General features: G+C 38.7%; 1 protein-coding gene across 1 annotated transcript; it reads right to left on the bottom strand.

Moving 5' to 3' along the window:
* Window positions 1-14,765: 14,765 nt before the first annotated feature.
* Window positions 14,766-18,744, bottom strand: FLRT3 (fibronectin leucine rich transmembrane protein 3). Its single transcript, XM_010087954.1, has 2 exons — window positions 18,692-18,744; window positions 14,766-17,600 (listed from the first exon to the last, which is right to left on the bottom strand). The coding sequence occupies exon 2, from the start codon at window positions 17,553-17,555 to the stop codon at window positions 15,606-15,608; it is 1,950 nt and encodes a 649-aa protein (XP_010086256.1). The 5' UTR covers window positions 17,556-17,600; window positions 18,692-18,744; the 3' UTR covers window positions 14,766-15,605.
* Between the last annotated feature and the right edge of the window lie 766 nt (window positions 18,745-19,510).

Here is a 19,510-nt window from a genome sequence, read left to right as displayed (position 1 = left end):
GCGCCCAGCCTCCTTTGAACCCTTTGCCCTGGCCCGCATTACAGACATGCAGCGAGGTAACGCTCATCGCTTTGTGGTCTCAGTCTGCCCACACGCACCGTATGTGGAATTTTTCCATAAAGGTTGACTGTTGCAATGTGCATGATCTGAATTTAAGCAAGTTGCATGTACTCTTTGTTTTCACATACAACTGTTTAGCTATATAATTTATCTAACCAAAGCTAATTGTTGAATGCCTGAATGAGCCTTTCTGTTGCATTATTAGAATGCATCATATGATTTTTTTTTTTTAAACAAAGATCCTGACATATGGTGTCTTATTTTTCTGTTATTTCCAATTGCATTGGATATCTAGTATTTGTTAATATAAAAGCTCTTACAGGAATTTTTGTGAAGTATGACAATACTGTTTGCATACCGAGTTACAGATAAATGGTCGGCTTTTTTGGAAGTGTTCATTGTTGGGTGAATCTCATCCATTTAAGTCAGTGGTAAATCCTTCATTAGTATCAAAACTAGCACTGTTAAGGCAACACATGAGCACTTCTGAAAATCATGAGCTAAGAAATATCTGTCTGCTTGCAGGACTGAGAGGATAAACTCATTGCTTCTGTTACAATGATAGAATTTGGCTATTTGCATAATATAGAGCAGCAATACTTTAATTTACAATTCATGAATAAGCCTTTCAGACAGTAGTTTCAGACATGCCTGAAATTTGTGAATGCTTCTCAAGTAAATTGCTGGTTTTAAGCACATTTCGTTATTTATCAGGAAACTGAAATTATACTCAGATGCCCAAGCCCAAAAACAGAACGTAATTTGGCATTTGTGCATAAATGGTTGCTGAACAGGGATGCTGGGAAAGTACTGAAATGATTCAATACTTAGTTTTGCATGTAATAGGTAAACTTAGTTATTCAGTGTTTCCATTATAAACATATTGGTTTCATTAATTAGGTGGCTACAAAGAGAAAAACTTGCAGTTAATAAGAATGAAACCAAGATAAAAATTTTTTTTATTGTTCAGTATTTAAGGGTAGTGCTAGTACTGGAGAAGCCCTGCTTGCTTTAGAGCTGTAAGAAACTCTAGCAGGTTTAAAAAGGACTTCTGTGCATAGTCTGTGCAACTAAAAGATAATGCTGGAGCTTTTCCTGTGGTTGCTGTGCTGGTCTTTTGGGTAAAATGTGAGATAAAGCATGAGGTGCGGCCTGGGAGGTGTCTGGTGGTGGTGTTCCTGGACTGCATGAACCTGTCTCCCAACAGCAGGATCGTGGCGTTCCCCGATGCCAGGAAAGTTGTGTGAAGATGAGTGTAGGAGTAGTGGCAGATGTGCTGACTAAAGAGCTGTGTCAGGAGATGAAGAGCTGAAATATAGATAGAAGGTAAAGTCATGGATGATGAATACTTGATAAACATGATAAAAACTTGCTGAGGAGCAGTTTGGATTGCAAAGAACTTTTTGCCTCTTTCATGTCTCATGATAATGAAACGGTCCATTTTTATTCAACATCTTTCAAATAAGGTTCTAATTAAGCAATAACTATTAAAATACAAGATTAAGCATCAGCAACAAATCTTTGGTGGTGAGACACGTGCCCAGGGTAGAGTCCAAAACAGTTTGCTAAAATCTATGTTTGAAAGAAAGCAAAAATAGTTATTAGAGAAACAGGAGACAGATTCTGTGAGTGCAAATGCAGATTGAATTAATCTTCTCAGTGTTATGCTGAACTGAAAAAAAAAATGTAAAATGAAATATGTATCCCTTTTAATGTGGTTGCTATATCATCACCGCAGATTTTTAAAAAAATGCATTCTGTAACCAGATAAGAAGATGCTCTCAGGCACTTTTAATTTTAATTAAGGTTTAACCTATTGGAGGAATTTATATTTAAAGAATTAATTAAAATGCCGTTCACTGTATAAGAGATTTCAGTATAGGAAATGAGCTAATTGCCGTATCATAGGGGATCTGTGCTTTGCAAGCTGTTTTGTAGTGCTAAAAAAGCATCTTCATGTGGATGATAGGGACCTCTTGGGAGAACCAGAAGATGATGATGGTTGCCCTTTCAGTTTAGTCTGAATAAATGTAGTTGCTGGTCTTGCTGCATCTGTGTATGTCAAACAGTCTTATTTCAGTTTCTGTTTTTCTTTAGGGTAGGTGGCTGGCACAAATGCTCAAAATACTTGAGATAATTGGCCATAATTTGATTGTATCATGGTAATCCAGTTTCCTGTAAGAAGGGTTTTTAAGGTGGTTAAAATACCTGTAAAGACTGAAGTCTTTCACACTGTCATTCTTGATAACCTTGTATTGTCTTGGGCTTGTTTTTTTCATTCCGCTGCACATACAAAGTTGCTGCTGGAGTTCCTGAAGGATCAAACCGTGCCTTATTTAATATTTTCATTAGCAGCCTTTACAGAAGAATTAGAAACATGGTAAATAAATTTGCCGACTCCAAAGCCGAGACACGTTGGCAAGGCGGGGGAGGACTGGATTATTATGTGAAAAGAACCACTTTCCTCTGTCGTTAATTGGTTTCAGGAGAATGTCATGTGCTTAAGGACAGATATTAATTTCTTCTGTAAGCTCAGCCTCATAATTTGGGAGCAGCAAAAAATGAAGGTGTCCTACTTGTATTTAGGAAGATGATTTTAAACTGCCCCAGGTCAAGGAAGGGTAATTAGGATGATGGTGGAAGGACTGTCCAGCCTTTGTGTGAGCAGCCTGGAAAAGCTTGGCTTCAGCCTAGACAAACAAAACTTGAGAGGAGATAGGATTTCTCTCTGTATGTATATGGAAAAAAAAAAAAAGGCAAGCACAGAGTTACTTAAGGTAAAGATGGTTTTAGGAGGAGGTATCAGGTATAAATATGGAATCCACTTAGGCTGGCAGACAGGTTATTTCTAACCCCCTTCCCTTTGGGCATGGTGCCTTGCATGTGAACTAGTCTTGGCAAACCCCAAGGTCAAGCATCGGAAATAACTCTCTTCAGAGCACGTTGATTGGGGAGCTTGCTTTAAACAATTTATTTGAAAAGAGAGAACAAAGCTTCTGGAGGAGAAGTATCTAAGAAGCAAATGCAATGCACAGGCAGCCCTGTCTGCCTTAAAGATTTGCTGCTGCTCTTGGTGGTTTCGTGGACATGCCAGACTTCTTCCAACACCTCTGAGTAGGTGCCAGTCTGTTAGATTAGCTCAACTAAAATAAACCTTTCTCCCACTCCCTGCCTGCTATCAGCCCTTGGAGAGAGAATTACCTTTTAAAATGTACTGGGATGTTCACAGGGCTTTTATTCTGGGGTTTTAAACTATTTTTCAAATGAACAGAGAGGAGGTGAAAAATACCATCTGCTTTTAATACTGTCATTTAATGATCTCATCCTTTGAGCCAGTGTTTGTGGAGAGATGGCTTATCTTGAGCTGTTCTCTCCTTTTCTTGCCTGTTTTCCATGAGAGTGTCTACTGTTGTGTTAAGCCAATAACCCTTTTTATATAGGTCAGTGTATAGTATTAATGAGCTTTTATACCATGGTTATAAATGTCACACATGTTTCTCAGAATAGGAGTGGGGAATAGAAAATATTGCCTGGATTTGTTATTTTCTTTCCAACAGCAGATTTGTGAAACAGTTGACCTTCTGACAGGGGAAAAAAAAATCTCTGATTAATCAGAACCTTTAAGCTTTTCTCATTTAAAATACAATCCCAAAGACCAAACATTGTGTCGCTTGCCTTCAAAAACACCTGCCTTAGGAAAGTTTAAAAAACAAAGTTGCTGTGAGATGGGTAATGAGAGAATTTTACTCGATAACTTGCAAGTAAAAGTTGAGAGCTTTTGTTTGTCTTGTGAACACGCGGTATGTTCAGATTTGCTCGGCTATGATGAACCTCTGCTTACAGCAGAGCAACGTGAGTTTTATCACCAGCTGAGGAGGCAGCAGAATTAGTGCTGATAGAGTTATAAATGTAGCAGGCCTGGCTTCTACCAAGAGTGGACAGTATGTTTGACTTGGCGTAACGTGTCCAAGTCTCCATATGGGTGGTAGGTATAAGAAAACGTATTGCATAACCCAGAAAGCAAAGTAGTGGGAAAGGTACACAAGTGGTTCATAGAGAGGAGGTTCTAGAGGATCTTCAAGGCTCTTGCTCCTGCCTTCTTGAGTGTCTGGATTGCAAAGCACCCCAGTAATGCCATCCTTCAGAGTTTCTACTATTTAATTTTCTCCAGCAGCGTTACTCCTGGTAAGATGAGGTAGCCCTAGTCCTGTCACTTCCATTTCTTTTTCAGCCACAGTTATCTTAGTAAACAAAGGGTTGAACATCTGCAATTTTGCTTTATCAAATGGTTCAATAATGCTGCTAACAAAGAAAAGGGAAAGCTGAACATACTTGAAAGTAGCTTAATAAATTAGTATTGTGATTTGCTCAGTCTTTACTTTTGTATTTTGGCTATTTAGCAAAAATGGTTTGGAAGAGCTATTAATTTTACCATAAGAATGATGATGCTGTATAACGAAAAATATCTGACCATATGTTTGTATCTTTATTTTAAAGGACAATGACTGATAAAATTTAAAGGAAAAAAATAATTTATTATTATACATTATACTTTCAAGGAAAATGGAGAATAGATGGATTTAGAGCCCTAATTTCCTCATTTGTGCCATGGCTGTGCATAATACATGCTTTTCAGAGTCCAGGGTAAGTGTCATCTGAAGAGTATTCTTGAATGGAAAAGTAAATATCACAAATTCTGCAGTGTTAAACAGGCGATCTGAGATGTACGTGCATGGATTTCAGTATTTTATAGCAATTTTTGTATCTAATATGTTTTACGTGCCTCTGGCACATTTTACTGATTCCTTCTATTGCTGCTACAGTTGAGCTAAGAATTATTGTCAAGTTGTAAGGTCTCTTTCAAGCTAATTACTTTCAAAAATCATTAGTGAAGAAAAAAGATTACAAAAAAGGCAGAAAAGTTTATTTTTAAAGACTTCTCTGGACACAGAAAGTAAATACATCCAGGGTTTTAAAATCAAGCTGGAGTATGGGAGTTGATCACTATGATGGGCAGGAGTGTGTTTTATTGTTTTTCTTTTTAATTTCCTGCTAGTTTTATTCTAACATGAAACACCTGCAATTACCATCATTGCCTTTCACTATAGAGGGCATGTTTTTTTCCTAGGCAGGTACTGCAACACTGTCAATTTAACAACACCCCCCCCTCCCCCCCAGCACTTTGTAGTGCTCAAAGAACCTCCATCATCAGCATATAATCACGTACCACAGGTATTAAGTAGTGAGTGATTCTTTTACCATTACAGAAATAGGCAAATCTGGGTTAGTCCCCAGGAGAATAAGAGTTTAAAGGTCTTGGACAACTTTCGAGTGCCTGTGTATCAATCAGGCGCCTCCCTGTTGTGCTTCGGCGGTTCGGGGAAATGTTAGAAGTTTTTCATGTGCTCCTGTGTTGAGGTCACTTGTTTGCAGGCTCCTAGTGCTGCTGCCCTCTTTCTAGGGAGATGGAGAACGATGGTTCACGTTGGTATGTAATGTCTTGGGATTGATGATGGGGCTCTTCAGATGTCTGTTATGTACCTGGAATGGGTGACATGCCATAAATTTATACTGTTTATACATATTAGGTCATTTGGATGCATAATGCCTGAAAATAATCTTGGCACTCCTCTTAATTTTTCTATGAACAGACTAAAAAAAAAAACCATGGAGTTGTCTAAACTCCTGCAGGAGCAGTGTCTAAAAATCATCCTTGGACAAACTGAGGCCAGTCCTTGCCTTCCTGTTCTCACTGCCATTGAGCCTGTGGTCCTTTCAGTATAGCAGTAACCTGCTAAGCCAAATTGTAAATGCCATAGAGATTTTTTTTTTTTTTTTTTTTGGTGGGAGGTGAAGGAAACTTCAGTAATCCATCATCTGATTGGGGAACAAATTTGATGTTGCTTTTGGGCATACTTACTCTGTATCATCTTTCTTGTTTTCAGGACATAAGTGACACTAATTTGCACTTGCATAGTTCTTCTATCTTGATTAGTGAGCAGGAAGGATGATGTGAAGATTAGCAATGACGTTTTGAAAGACTAGATGCTTCCCAGTGTCTTCAAAATTCTCTGCTTTTACTTCCTTGTCTGATCAAGCCCCAGGGTGAGACATCAGTGGCAGCTTCCTAAAAATGCAAAAGCAGTAGAAACCATCATCCATGGCTTGTTAGTCAGATTAAAGTTCCTCCTAGCTTTTATCTTTTGCAAAGGAAGCAGTAAGTATGGCTGTCCGTTGACCAGACCTAACACATGTGACAGCACCTGCTGGAGCTTCTTCTGGACAGGGGAAAAAATAATTTTTCCCTCCATCCCGGCATTTTAGCAGGTTGAGACATGGACAAATGCCTTGGCAGGTTTCCAACACCCGTTGATGTCTGGCATGGTTATTTACCTGTCTTCAGGAATGCTGCTTCAGTCCACTGAAGGTTTGAACATGTCCTTGCTGGGTTCATGAGTTGATGGTGATGGACCCGAGCATATGCAGATACAACCTGCTTTTTTATTTGGATATTTCTGTGTTTCTTGTCTTAAGCAGCAGTTTATGGCAGCTCTGTAGAGATTTATTTGAATGACTCCAAGACTCCAAGAGACTACATGTTTTACCCACAGATTGACTTGCAAGCCTTAGCAAGAGGCCAGTATTGTGTGGATGTGACCTCACATCTTGCTAGACCTAGTAAGCGAAACAGAATAAGAAATATTTTTAAGAACTAGATCCATTTTGCTTCTCTTGAAAGGATTTTGCTACTGAAATCTTTGCATCAGCCAATTGCTGCAGAAGTTTTGCATAATCCAAACCAGGCTTTTGTTAATACTTCACTAGTATCCTTTCAACCTGCTGAATGTATTTTAATTGATTTGGAGGGATTATATTGAAGGGTAGTCTTTATTAGTAGGAGGAGAACAATAGATAATTTATAATTTTATTTTATTTAAATAAACCAGCAGTATTTAATGTGGCAGTGAGTGCTTTCAGTGGTGTTAGGTATTCTGTGGCGGAAACAAAATACCTGTCAAAAATGTGCTTCTTACGGCAATTTGCCTGGAGCTACGCTCATTGTAATAATACCTCCTGTTCCGGAACGGGGTGCTGTTCACGCTATTTGCCTCCTGACTTGTTTTTGCAGCATGTAAACCCAAAGCCAACAGCTGTCAGATCACAAACAGCTGAAGAGCAGTGTGGTGAGACACCGACGAGCTGTAGGGCTCCCGTCCTTTGGGGGAGGTGTCAGCTGGGCCCTGGCAAGGGTGGCCAGAGCCCGTGGGAGCTGAAAGTGTGGGATTAGAGGAGTTTACATCCTTTGACTTGGTACAAGATCAGTGGATTGAAATCACTCTGACAGGTGCTTTTGGAGGATTTTGCAGGGTTCGTTGTTTTTTGATTTGTTTGGGGTGTTTTTAAAGTCTCTGGAACTATAGGCTGGGTTGCTTGCCCTCTGGTTTTGCAGCAACACTAGTAACGAGTTTGAAGTAGACATTAAGACAATCAAGCCTATACTTACCGGCTCAGTGGGGTGCCCCTTCATGGGACACAGAGTATCACCTTCAAATCAAAATCAAAGAAAGAGACTGCCTTCCCCTCCCTTCCCAACATGATGCAGTTGCTTTGGGAACAAGATGCATTTCTTGCATGAGCAGCCCCATAGGTCCTTTTGTCAATATAGCTGGGTTTGTGAAAGGTTGGGGTTTTTTTCCCTATCAGTAAAACAAGAAATCTACCTGCAGCATATTGTAGCACGCTTATTTTCCTAATTAGCATCTTAGTATAACTTCTCCCCTTCTTTTCCCTTTTCTCCCATCTCTGATACTCTAAAAATTAAATTGACAAACCACTTTTTGTGCTTTTAATATTTAATGACTAAAATGATACAAATACTAAGCAAGTCAGTTGATAACACAGAGAAAAAGGGAAGATGTTGGTGAATGATGCTGCACAAACCTTCATTTACTTCTATGCAGAATATGTACTAGAAAATATCAGGGGGGAAGGCCTTAATTAAAATGTGCTCGTGATAGCTAGCATTGGGTATGAATTCAGATAGACCAAACATTTACAATGTATTTTACAGGTACAACTGGGCATTACATCAAATCATCCATGCTTGAAGGCTATGTCATTTGTTATTTGTCTTTTTTTTTTTTTTTTTTTTTTCTTTTAGCATAGCATAGGATAGATTTCATAGCATACCAATAAATTTCAGAGTTGGGGACTAAATTTTTTGGACAAACCCAAAAATTTGGGACAAATTTTACTGGACAAAACCAGTCACGGTTCCTGTTGTTTGGGTGGATTTGGCTCCTCTTAAGGCCTCTATTTGCACCCAAGGAACACGCTGATCAGTGCAGCCCCATCATCCATTGGGTCCCCAGGCCAGCAGAGACAATGAGAAAGACCTGAGCACTTACTGACCCAGATAAGCTGTGATAAACCAAGTAGTTTTTCTTGTTTTCAGTGTAATTCAATTTTCAGGGGCATAGAAGTTTTTTTGTGGTGTTGCATCTCTCCCACAAAATTTTCGTTAATTGACCTCGTTTATTTGGACTTCCTAAGTTCAAATATGCGCCAGAGGAAAGTAGCAGCGTTGAGAGCAGCTTCTTAGGAATATATGATTCTTTTCTTTCTTTTTCACCCTTAATATCATGTATTTGTAAGGTCAGGTAATAGTGGAGTTTTCCAGGGTAAATATTCTGTGATGTGCCTACCCTGGATTTAATAGCAAACTCTTTAAGGAAGGTTTAGCACTATTCCACTGTGTATTCACAAGTACAGTGAGCAGTGAAGAGGTGTTTGCATGCAAATCAGTCATGTTTACTGAACAAAGCTCTCAATGAGCTTTATGTAGAAAAAGAAAGAAAGAAAGAAAAAGAATGGAAAGAAGAGTTTAGAGGTAGCTATGGTCCTGCTAGTGCTCAACCTTCTTGAGCTTTCAAGGTACTGACAAAAATTTTAGTGTAATCAAAAAGCAGCAAACAAACACCCCCTCCCCCCCCAACAGTTGTTCAAACTGTGCAAAAATGAAAATAGGCTGAGTTTCTAGTTTATTTCCTATTAGTGGAGTGCAATGCAAACAGCTTTTGTTTCTGATTAACGTAGCTTAAATAGGGGATGAGCATATAACGTATGCAATCAAAAAAGTGCATAGGATTTATACAGACTTGGGTTTTGCATGTACTTCTGGAATAAGAGTTATAATGTGACTTTTTAAATCCTTTGCTTTGTCAGAATTCCTGGGTAGAAGGATATAGCTTTTTTTTTTAAAAAAAAAATACCATTGAATTTATGGAAAAACAACACAAGTTTAAGGAAGCCAAATTAACTCCACTTTACACATACAGAGCAGTAGCCTAAGATGATGTGTAAGGTAAGGATGCTTTCTCTTACTCTGTTTGAGCTCCTAATGCTTGTTTTAGTAATTTATTGAACGATGTTAATAGAGCAGGCTCAGAGCTGGACCAAAGCTTAGATTTGATGTGGCCTGCTGTGTATTACACAGCCTGAAAGATTTCTGCTTCTAGTCCATAACTGTGTATGTAACTGCAGTTGCTTGTGTGCATCTCAAAATTAAAAAGTCCCAAATTTTGAATAGGATCTTACAGTGGTGAAAAACTGATCTCCTTACTCTAGTGCAATTCTTGCAATAAAAGCAAGACTTCAAGTTAAAATCCTGGAAAGTGTTATTGTGAGGAGAGATGGGAAAGGAAAGTTTGTGGGGAGCTCTTTTACCCCACCAGCACCTGCCTTAAACATATGTTGATGTGGGATAGGCATTCACTTAAAATAGTCAACCAATTCACTTTTGCATCCATTGAAAATGGAAAGATTTGGAGTGAAATTGTTTATGCCTCTTAATTAAGAAAACAAAAAAGAGACAAGAAAAAGCCCTAAACTGAACAAAACCCATCACCACACCCCCAGAAAAACATCTGTTTTCATGTAGAAAGCCAGTTGCCTAGTGGGCATTTATCAGGGACTAACAGTATTACATAAATTGGATGTGCATTTCTGATCAAAATAATTTTTAAACATTTTGCATAAATTAAAAAAGATAAATTCTGCAGATGTGCATAATTTAATCTTTTTGTAAATGATGTTCCCATAGTTGATGATTAACAAACATTGTGCAGTCCCTTGATTTAGAGCAATTAAACCTTCCATGGCTCTGTCTGTAGGTAGATATTCCTTAAGCTTGGCAAGGGGACAGGAGCACACGCTAGCACTTGGCTATGATCTCCCTTTTTTTGATTGCTTAAGAGGGGGCTGTTCAGGACAGAGAATCAGCCTATATGAATACTATAAACCAGCTTGAACAAGTCAGATTATTTAATTAGCCATATTAAGATGCTTCTATTTTTATAGTTTATTTATGAGTGCTCTTGCTAAGCTTAGAAGGTCCAGCTTCAGATTTCAAAAAGCGTTTTCAAAAAGCCTTTTCAGCTCATGTTGTTAATCTTGAGGGGTTTTATACCATGACTCCACTACATTTTCATCCGAAGAAAACACAAAGAGGCTTTGAAAATCAGTTGGAGTTGGGTAATACACTTCTGCAGTCCTGGCCTGCAGCTTTCAGGTGCAGGACATTTATGACATCCATGTATGATGGACATTTGCTCCATTTCCAAAAATGTGTGTTGTGCACCTTTGCCTTGGACCACTGATAATCCAGAGGGTGGTTATTTCTTTTAACACCCATTTTGTTGAAGTCTTTTGGTTTCCCTGTAGGGGAAGAATGTTCTCCCAGCTGTGATTTAAAGAGTACCATAAAATAAGTATGTTGCCTGATGTCCAGTGCTTGTAAAACGCAGGTGATTCTTGTTTTGAGCTAGATGCTCTGTCACTGTTTTACTGAGATACAGGTAATTCATGATTTTTTAATCTAGATTTTTTGAGAGGAGCAGGAAATTATTTGATGAAATAACTATCAAAATTAAATCAAATGTGCATATTAAAAAAGCAATGGTGTCCAGAATCTGATACCTGTGTTATGGTTGTACCTTCGGAGTGCTTGAGAAGGCTCCGATTTCATCACAAGGGCAGGACTCCTACTCCACCACCCCCACAATTAAATTCATTTGCAAAGAAAAAAATATGCTTTCAAGTGTAAAATTTTCATGTCTGAATTCAGTCAATGGACTGTTCCTTTCTGGCTAAACCACTCCTGACTAGTTTGGAGGAAGGAACTCCCCAGTTACAGAATAACTTTGTGCTCTGTCAAAAAAATGAAAAAAAAACCCCCAAAAACCCAAAAAACCCAAACCAAAAAACTTCACTGGGGGTTAAGTGCTGGCTTGTGGCTCAAAGCTTTAGTTGTTTTTCTGGTATCAGTGTAGAAACAGTTAATTAAACAAAGATCAGTCCCAAGGTGATATATATGGATTTGGAAGCAAGGTTAAGGTACTCTGAAAGCAGAGGGTATCTGTGCAAATTATGGTTCCATCCAAAACTATCCAAAACAAATGTGGTTTGGATAAATCCAGGGAGATGGCATCTGCCTGCTCATGTTTGAAGATCTTACCCAACTTTAGTTGCAGGTGAATATGCAAAATTGCATCCTCTCACTTAGCAGAGAAGTCTATATAACATGCTTAGTGCATATGTCATCAGTAAATTACTTTAATAGCAAATAAGGCTTAATTACTTTTGTTCTTGCTTTATTGCATTTGCTGCTCTACATTCAATATGTACAGCATTGGCACAAAATAGCTTGCATGCTAGCAAGTGCATTAGCAGAAGAAATGGTAACTGTGTTCCAAAATCATAATGCTTTGATATTGGTACTGTTAAAGCCAGGAGAAAAAAAACAAAACAAAAAAACCCCAAAAAATAACAACAAAAAAAACAACCCCCAAAAACCCAAACAAAAAACCAACCAAACCAAAAGCAAAACCCAACAGTTGTTGTATTTCAGGCTGTTGTACAAAGCTAGGAAGTAATAGCTTATAAATGAAGCAAATACAGTTCTGGAAGGTACCAAGATGAGACAAAAGTAATATGGCTTCCAAAGTGCCAGGGTGTTTTTGGAGTCAGCTTTCAGTTTACAACAGAACTGTGCACAATTCAGGGTAGCAATATAAATTTTAAAAAAAGGGACAATAATAAAGAATGTAAAAGATACTTGGCATAGTATTTTAATATGGAGGATGCTAATTAACTTAACTCAGCACATAGGTCTAGGCAATGCTCAAAAAAATTCTACTCCTTGCTCCACAATTAAATAATGAACAGTACACTGAAATAACATGGAATTAGAAAACTGAGATAAATTTAATGTGGATCAAAGTTATTTTGATAAATATGTTGAATAAACTGCTCAATGTAGTAATGTGATTTGCCTATGTATAGAACTGTCTAATAGAACGGATTTATGCATGGTGCGAGAGAGCGTTGTGTGCTATAACTGCAGCACTATGATAAGTAGAAGAGTCTTGAAGAGATGGGCATGACATGGAGCAGAATAGAAATCTGAATAAGTATCAAAAAAAAAAACCCCAAACAAGTCTAGTTTTAAATGAATCTTTCACTTGCCAAGTTAACACATTTTAATATTACGCACGCTGCATAAAAGTTGCTGTAGAACCTAAGGAAGATCTTGTATGCATGATGTGCCATTTTTTCCCAGGGACATCAGTTGCAGTAGGAAGACACCATCTCTCCCTGCAAACCTGGCCTGGTTCTCCATAGAGGAGTTGAACCACATCTCTGGGTTTTCACCTTCTTTCTAGTGGAGGCCAACAGCAGTGACTGGGCCAACCTGCTAAAGTTGCTTTGGATTTGTCCCACATACATCAATTTCACATGAAAAGTCCTCGTACTTAAGATTTACATGCAATTATCTCCTCCTCAAAGGACATTTTTATAGCCCGCATGACAAATGCTGGCATCACCTGAGATGCACCTGAGATGCGCCGTAGATGGTATGTACCGTTACCAGGCTACCTCCAGCTGACGTGCCTCAGAAGACATGTGGGAGAGTACTCGAGTTTCCTTCTGTTTACTTTTTATTTTTACTTTTTTCTTTTATTTGTGCTATTTTCACAACACAAATTTGGAGTCAACTAGGAGACAGGTTGTCATGTAAACAGCTTAAAAATCCAGCACAACCTATTCTATTTTGTTATCAGAGAGCTGACAGCAAAGAACAAGTCATCTACGGCTAGTGACTCTGCCACTGAATGGATCTGTGATATGAGGGGTCCCTATATGCTACCTTAGATCGAAACCAGGAACCATCGTCTCCATCTGTGGTTTTCCTTTCCCGCTTACTGCTTGGGAAGCCTTTAACACAAAAACATGAGGCTGCACATGCTTAGTCCTGGCTTTCTCGCCCTTCCCTAGATTCCTACCTGATGGAAAAATAGAGCAATAGTCTTGCTCAGTGTGTTACACTGAGCTGTGTGCACAGTTGCTTAGCATAACGTGTCTCTTTCTGTTACTTTTGCCATCGTGGTTCCGATCAATGCTCCATTGTGATTTGTGTAAGGTCGGTAGTGAAGCACAGTGCTGCTCCTCCAGCTGGGACTCCTAACCTGCTCAGAAAGTGCAGGAGGAATTTCTGAAGGTGGGGTTGAGGAAAACAGTACCATGACACAGGGGGTTTGGAGAGGAATTTCCCTGGGCACATCTGGAAAATGATAAAAAGAGCTGAGTGTTACTGCAAGTTTTGGGTCTGTGCAGCTAGATGGATCCCTGGCAGGAGAACTCTTTGCAGGTTTGATTGCTGAAACCATCAGTCTTGGTGTTTCTCACTGTTTTTTTTCTTGTCATCTTCCATCCTTTACCACTCTTAGGGAAACAGGCCAAGCACTGTTAAATTCTCTTAAAATTGAATCACATTGGTATACATTCCTTCTTGTCTGAGATATTTTCCCTTTTATTTGCTGTTTCTGTTGAAAAAAAATCATCTCAGAGGGTTGTACCTCCAATCCTTCCCTCCCTTTCATTGTTCACACGCTTCTAAGTTGTGAAAAATTGTTTTCTAAGTAATTAATAATAAAAAGACCCTGCAAGTGTCATAGTGTCAAGTTGAACAAAGAAAAAAGTGAAGCTTCTGAGTGGGTTTCCTATCAGTGCACTGCAGAGGTGCAGCATTTCAAATTTTTCAACTTCATTAATCAATAAGACCAATATTTTTCATAGTTAAGTTATGTATGAAAAAGTGGGTATTTTATTCTTTTTCCTTTTTTAAAAAAGTTTTTAAAAGCTTGATACATGTAGCGTTGGATCAAGGCACATACAAGACTGGCCAAAGGGCATACAAAGCACTTTGGATTTTAGTTGAAGAAAACAAATGATTACGGCAACAAAGAGTGGCTTGGGGTTTAAACATGAAATAGCTCATAGTTCAGTAGGAAAGCAGAAAGAAACACGTTACCTTATAGATTCATCAAGGAATTTCTGGAAAACTGTGACAGTAATGGGCAGTATTCCTGACTGTAATGGCAGTATACTGAGCACATACGACATGTTGTTTGAGTATGCACTTTAAAATAGCTGTATTCCCCAATTGTCTCTTTACACTGGTAACTAAAGTTTCTGAGACCTTGTTTGCATTGCCTGTTTTTTTGCCCTGTTCCTTTTTTCTTATGAAACTGCACTTTCAACCCTTTTTCTGTTGAAAGCAGTTTCTAAGTGTTGTCTCTGTCCTCCTGCCCTTGCCTCCCAAATGCCTGTGACCATCCATAACTGTTCTCTCTGTAATGAACAGACTACTGGTTTTGATAACCAGAAATCTATCCCTAAACTGTGTCTACCCTCTTGGTTTGTACAGCCTAGCACATTTTTTAAAATTCCTTGCTAGGAAGAATTTGATTATGCTTTCTTACAGGGATCTATTTTTTTTTCTACAACAGCTTTTTCTTTCTGTCAACAGCTTCAGTCTCATGCATGTCATTTACTTGATTATTTTCATTTACATTGGATTTCACCATTGTCGAATGGATATATCCAGACAGCTGATATTGCCCATTACTACACGCATTTTTTTGTTTATTGAATATTGTTGTGGTTTACAGATTGAATAGACCCAACATTGGAAGTTCTGTCAGTTTTTGGAACCACTTCTTGATCTTCTTGATTTGCCAGGTTCAACATTATTTTATTGATACCAAAGTGAAAAATGGCCTGTGCTTACACTTACAAGGATCTCGGATGAATGTTCTGACTGCTCGACACGGCAAAAAAATTCACTTTCACAGTCAACAAGTCATCTTACTCAGTAGAACACAAAAGTTAAATGGTCTGTAACTTCAATATTAGCAAGGAAAATACAGTACAAATTACTAAAAAATACTAAAATATAGAATTGTGGTCAGGTATCCCCACTACATTAATCGCAGCAGTAGCCTGAAATTTGAAACTTTTAATAAAAAGTTCTTAAATATAAATTATATGGCAAATGTACAGTACATTGCTTTGTCAGTCTTTTAATCCAGTGTTTTGCAGTAGAACAGCAACCGTTAAGTCAGTCTTTTCTTGTTTTCTTTAAAAAACAAAACAAAACCAAAAAATCCAACAAAACCCAAACCAGTCTTTCGTGTTTTTCAGTATCATGAGTGTGAATGATCTGAATCTGGAATACCACTGTCTCTGTAGCTCCTGTTACTACTGCTTTCACTGTGGCTGTTCTTGTACAGATTCATGCCATTAGGTGGGAAAATGGTGTGTATTACAAATTCCTCCTTGGACACTTGGTCATTGGTTATTGGTATCATCTGGAAAGAAGTCTCCCTGATTTCTAGGATGGAGTTATCCTTCTTGGTTCCTGCTTCAGCATAGTCATCTTTTCTCCGGCGTCCCTTGCTGTAGGTGCAGTTCCGGGAGAACAGGGACCCGTTTCTGTGGACGTACCAGCAGACCAGGGCCAGCAGCGCTATGGCCACCAGCGCCACCACGCCGCCAATGATGGCGGCCAATGGCAAGCTGGAGTTTTTGTAAGGCTCTTTCTCCTGCTCCCGGTTGAGGGTCGTGGTAGGGTTGTACATCTTAAGGGGTGCTGTCTCTGTCTCGATGCATTCAGGTGTTTCATCAGAGAGATAGATATTGCTGGTTTCCATGGGAACCATGCACACACGGTATGGCGATTCTGGTTCGAGAGCCGTGAGCAAATAGTCGTTTCTGTCGCCCGTAACTATTGTTTCAGTTATAGATCCAAAGGCAGGGCTGTGACCCATCTTGAGCCAGCTCAGTCTTAAAGCAGTCATTGGTAGTGCAACCTTCCAGGAGATGTGAATAGTCTCCGTGCTTACGGATTTCACAAATATTGTAATGATTTTGTGTACTGGACTTGCTGTGGTTCTGTAGTTTTTATTTAAGTTGGGAGTTTTGATGTGTGGCTGTTTGGTCACAGAAACTGGCCAGTGTCCCTGGGCCGGGTATAACGTGTTTGGTACCGCAGTAGTGATTTGGATGGTGCTTATCATGCCATCATCCTTACAATCAAATAGTTCTGTATTGAGGTCTTTGATAGCCATTCCACGTACTTTTTCTGGTGCCTGACACATTAGTCCGCGTACGTTAACTTTTAAAGGCAATGACTGTAACCAGTCGCGTACCCATTTCATTTTGCACCCGCAGTGCCAAGGGTTGTTGCGAAGAAACAGTTGAGTGATGTTGTCCAGATCATCAAAGACACCCTGAGGTAAATTGCTAAGATTGTTATTGGACATATCTAGTCGATACAACTGCCTTAAGTAAGAGAAAGCATTGGGTGGCACACGGTTGATGTGGTTTTCTTGAAGATAAAGCTTTCTTAAGTTTGTTCCTGGCAAATTTACTGGTGCGGCTGTGAGTGAATTGCGGACCAATGACAGTTCTGTAAGATTGACTAGATTCATGAAGACTTTGTCTCCTAATCCATGATTATTTAGAAGATTTCCGTCTAAAACAAGGCGTTTTAGATTTGTAAGGTCTTGAAGGGACAGCTCTGAAATTGTGGAAATACGATTATCATCCAAGCGTAGCTCTTCTATCGTTTTAGGCAAACCCCAGGGAATGGTGCTAAGGTGATTTCGAGAGAGAAAAAGAAGTCTGAGATAGATGTTGTCCCGGAAAGCTCCATCCTCGATGCTAACAGCAGAAACGGAGTTATCATCCAAATGCAGTTCTTCCAGATAAGGAATTTGTGAAAGTGAATCATAAGTAATGGTCCTTATATTATTCTCCTGCAAATGCAGTTCCTTAACGTACTTAGGGAGGTTAGTGGGGAATTCATCTAGGCTGTTGTGGTATAAATATATTCTTTCCACCCTAAGTAAGTTCTTCAGTTCTGAAGGAATCCCAGCATTATTTATTTGATTGTTCTGAAGGAAGAGGGTAGTAGCATCCTCTGGGATTCCTGTAGGAATAGACGTCAAATCGCGATCATTACAATATATGAAACCCACATCACAGCGACATACTGAAGGGCATGGTTTGGCACTAACAGAATAAGGTGCCATGTCAAGTAACAGCCCTATTTTAGTCCAAACTAGGAAGATGCTCCAGGTTACACTAATCATGGTCAGGAATGATGAGATTTGTATACTGTTCTGATCTTCAGCAATCTAAAAAAACCAAACAAACAAAATTATCCAGATCATCAGTGAAGAAACTGCAATGAAAATTCAACTTCAACATTACATTAGACATCTGAAACACACATAGTAAACTACAATTCAATAATTGTATTACTATTCGCACTAATTCAATTAAGTTAATAGGTTATTCTGCATAGTAATTGAAAATAATATAATCAAGTATGTCTGATCTATGAGTTGTTTTGCTTAAGCAAGAAGACTCTTTCTACGGATTCCTTCACATTTCATGTGTAGAGACAATCTTTGTTTCAAGATACCAAGTAAGTACAGAGCTGAAGTCATGCCAGAGTTCAAGTAAATCATTCTATATCTGAAAGATAAGAAGTAATTCCTAAGCCAGTTAACTACCCAGGAGCCCTTAAGTGAACTATAAAACCCTTAACCAAACCCACAAGTTTAGTGGCAGCTATTTTGGAGGTGCAAAAAAAGTCCTATTGGCAAAGCATAAAATGCAGACAAAAGAGCAAGTACCAGCTAAAAACTTTTTTTCCCCAAGGTTTTCCGAATGCTCAATGTCACGTTGCATATTTTACAAATACTGCAGCCTACTTTTCTTGGGTTTTGAACTAGAATGTTCAGAAAGGTGAATGTAACAATTGGTAGGTATCTAACAACCTGACGTAGCTGGTAGAGCTATGGCTTTCTAGTTGACTGGATGGAATATTTCATTACATGCTTAATTTCATGTTTAAATATTTGTCATTCTCAAAAGTCTTTTTACTAAGCAGTACACTAATAAGAGACTATTTGGCAGGTTTAACCACATTTTCCCATCTTATTAGTTCAAACTGTGCAGGGTAGGATAATATAAATTAACTCTTGAGACTGAAACTGTACTTTGCATTGGTAGTGTTTGTACATTGAGCTCAGGTAATTAGCATTTTTATAGCTTTTAAGACAACATAATTCCATTACAATTGTAATTAGGGTTGTGAGAACCTCTGCAAGATGACCTATGCGTTAAGAGGTATCGTGACCTTTTCTCTTGTGGGTTCACATATTAATTGAACTTTATTCTCTGAGGCACAAAAAGGAAAATAAATTAATATTGATCCTACCGTATTTAAAGGTATGACTAAATTTTGTGCTTGAGGATATCCAGTATAGGAATGTCTTTCTCACGAGTCACTCTTACAGTTTACTCCATAGAGCTGTGTTTTAATCAGCGGTGTTTACTCGGACGGTCCTTCTTGGTGGTGTGTGTTTCCTGGCACGATACTCAATGAGCATTCCAACCAAGATTTATCATGGTATGTAAGCACACCAGGCCAGGGCGTAGAAAAGCTTCAGCTTCCTCTATTTTTGTCCTCATGTAAAGTCTGTGAATGAAGAGCCTCTTTTATTCGGTTTAATGCCTTTAGCAGGAATTACTTGCTTTGTAACTCTTACAAACTCTTCTGTGCAGTGCAGTAGTCGGAGGTGGTAACTTCAGCACCGCGTGATGGAAACTATTCATTATGCTGAGGCTTGAAGGATGGTAGCCTCTTCAGGAGGTCAGGAGTGGGGCTTTTTTTTCCCTGTCCAGATTATCCAAGTACAAAGTTTGTACAGTAGTTACATCCTGATACATCCATGTCTCTTTGAGAGAACCATTTTCCGACTCTCACTTTTTAAACACTTCTTCCAAATTTGTAATGCAGGAAAGAATTCCTCCTGCAAGAATGCAAGTTACCCTACCGTAGAAACATTAGGCAATTCAGATGGTTTTCTTCATGAAAAAAACCCCATAAAAATAGGATCTCCTTCCCAGAAAACTCCCCTTTTAAAGCTCTCCTTGAACTCTTAATTTCCTGTGAAAACAAAAACAAACAGAAAAAAATTAGAATTAATAACAACTGGTGGACACTAGTATTCAGAGTTGTGTTACATCCCCTATA

The sequence above is a fragment of the Pterocles gutturalis genome, unplaced genomic scaffold, assembly GCF_000699245.1.
Source record: "Pterocles gutturalis isolate BGI_N339 unplaced genomic scaffold, ASM69924v1 scaffold43151, whole genome shotgun sequence".
NCBI classification, from domain to species: Eukaryota; Metazoa; Chordata; class Aves; order Pterocliformes; family Pteroclidae; genus Pterocles; species Pterocles gutturalis.
This window is presented reverse-complemented; position numbering and strand designations above follow the sequence as displayed.

What these genes read in the sequence shown, in the direction of transcription:
- FLRT3 (XM_010087954.1), bottom strand. Translation starts at nt 17,555, where the DNA reads ATGATTAGTGTAACCTGGAGCATCTTCCTAGTTTGGACTAAAATAGGG.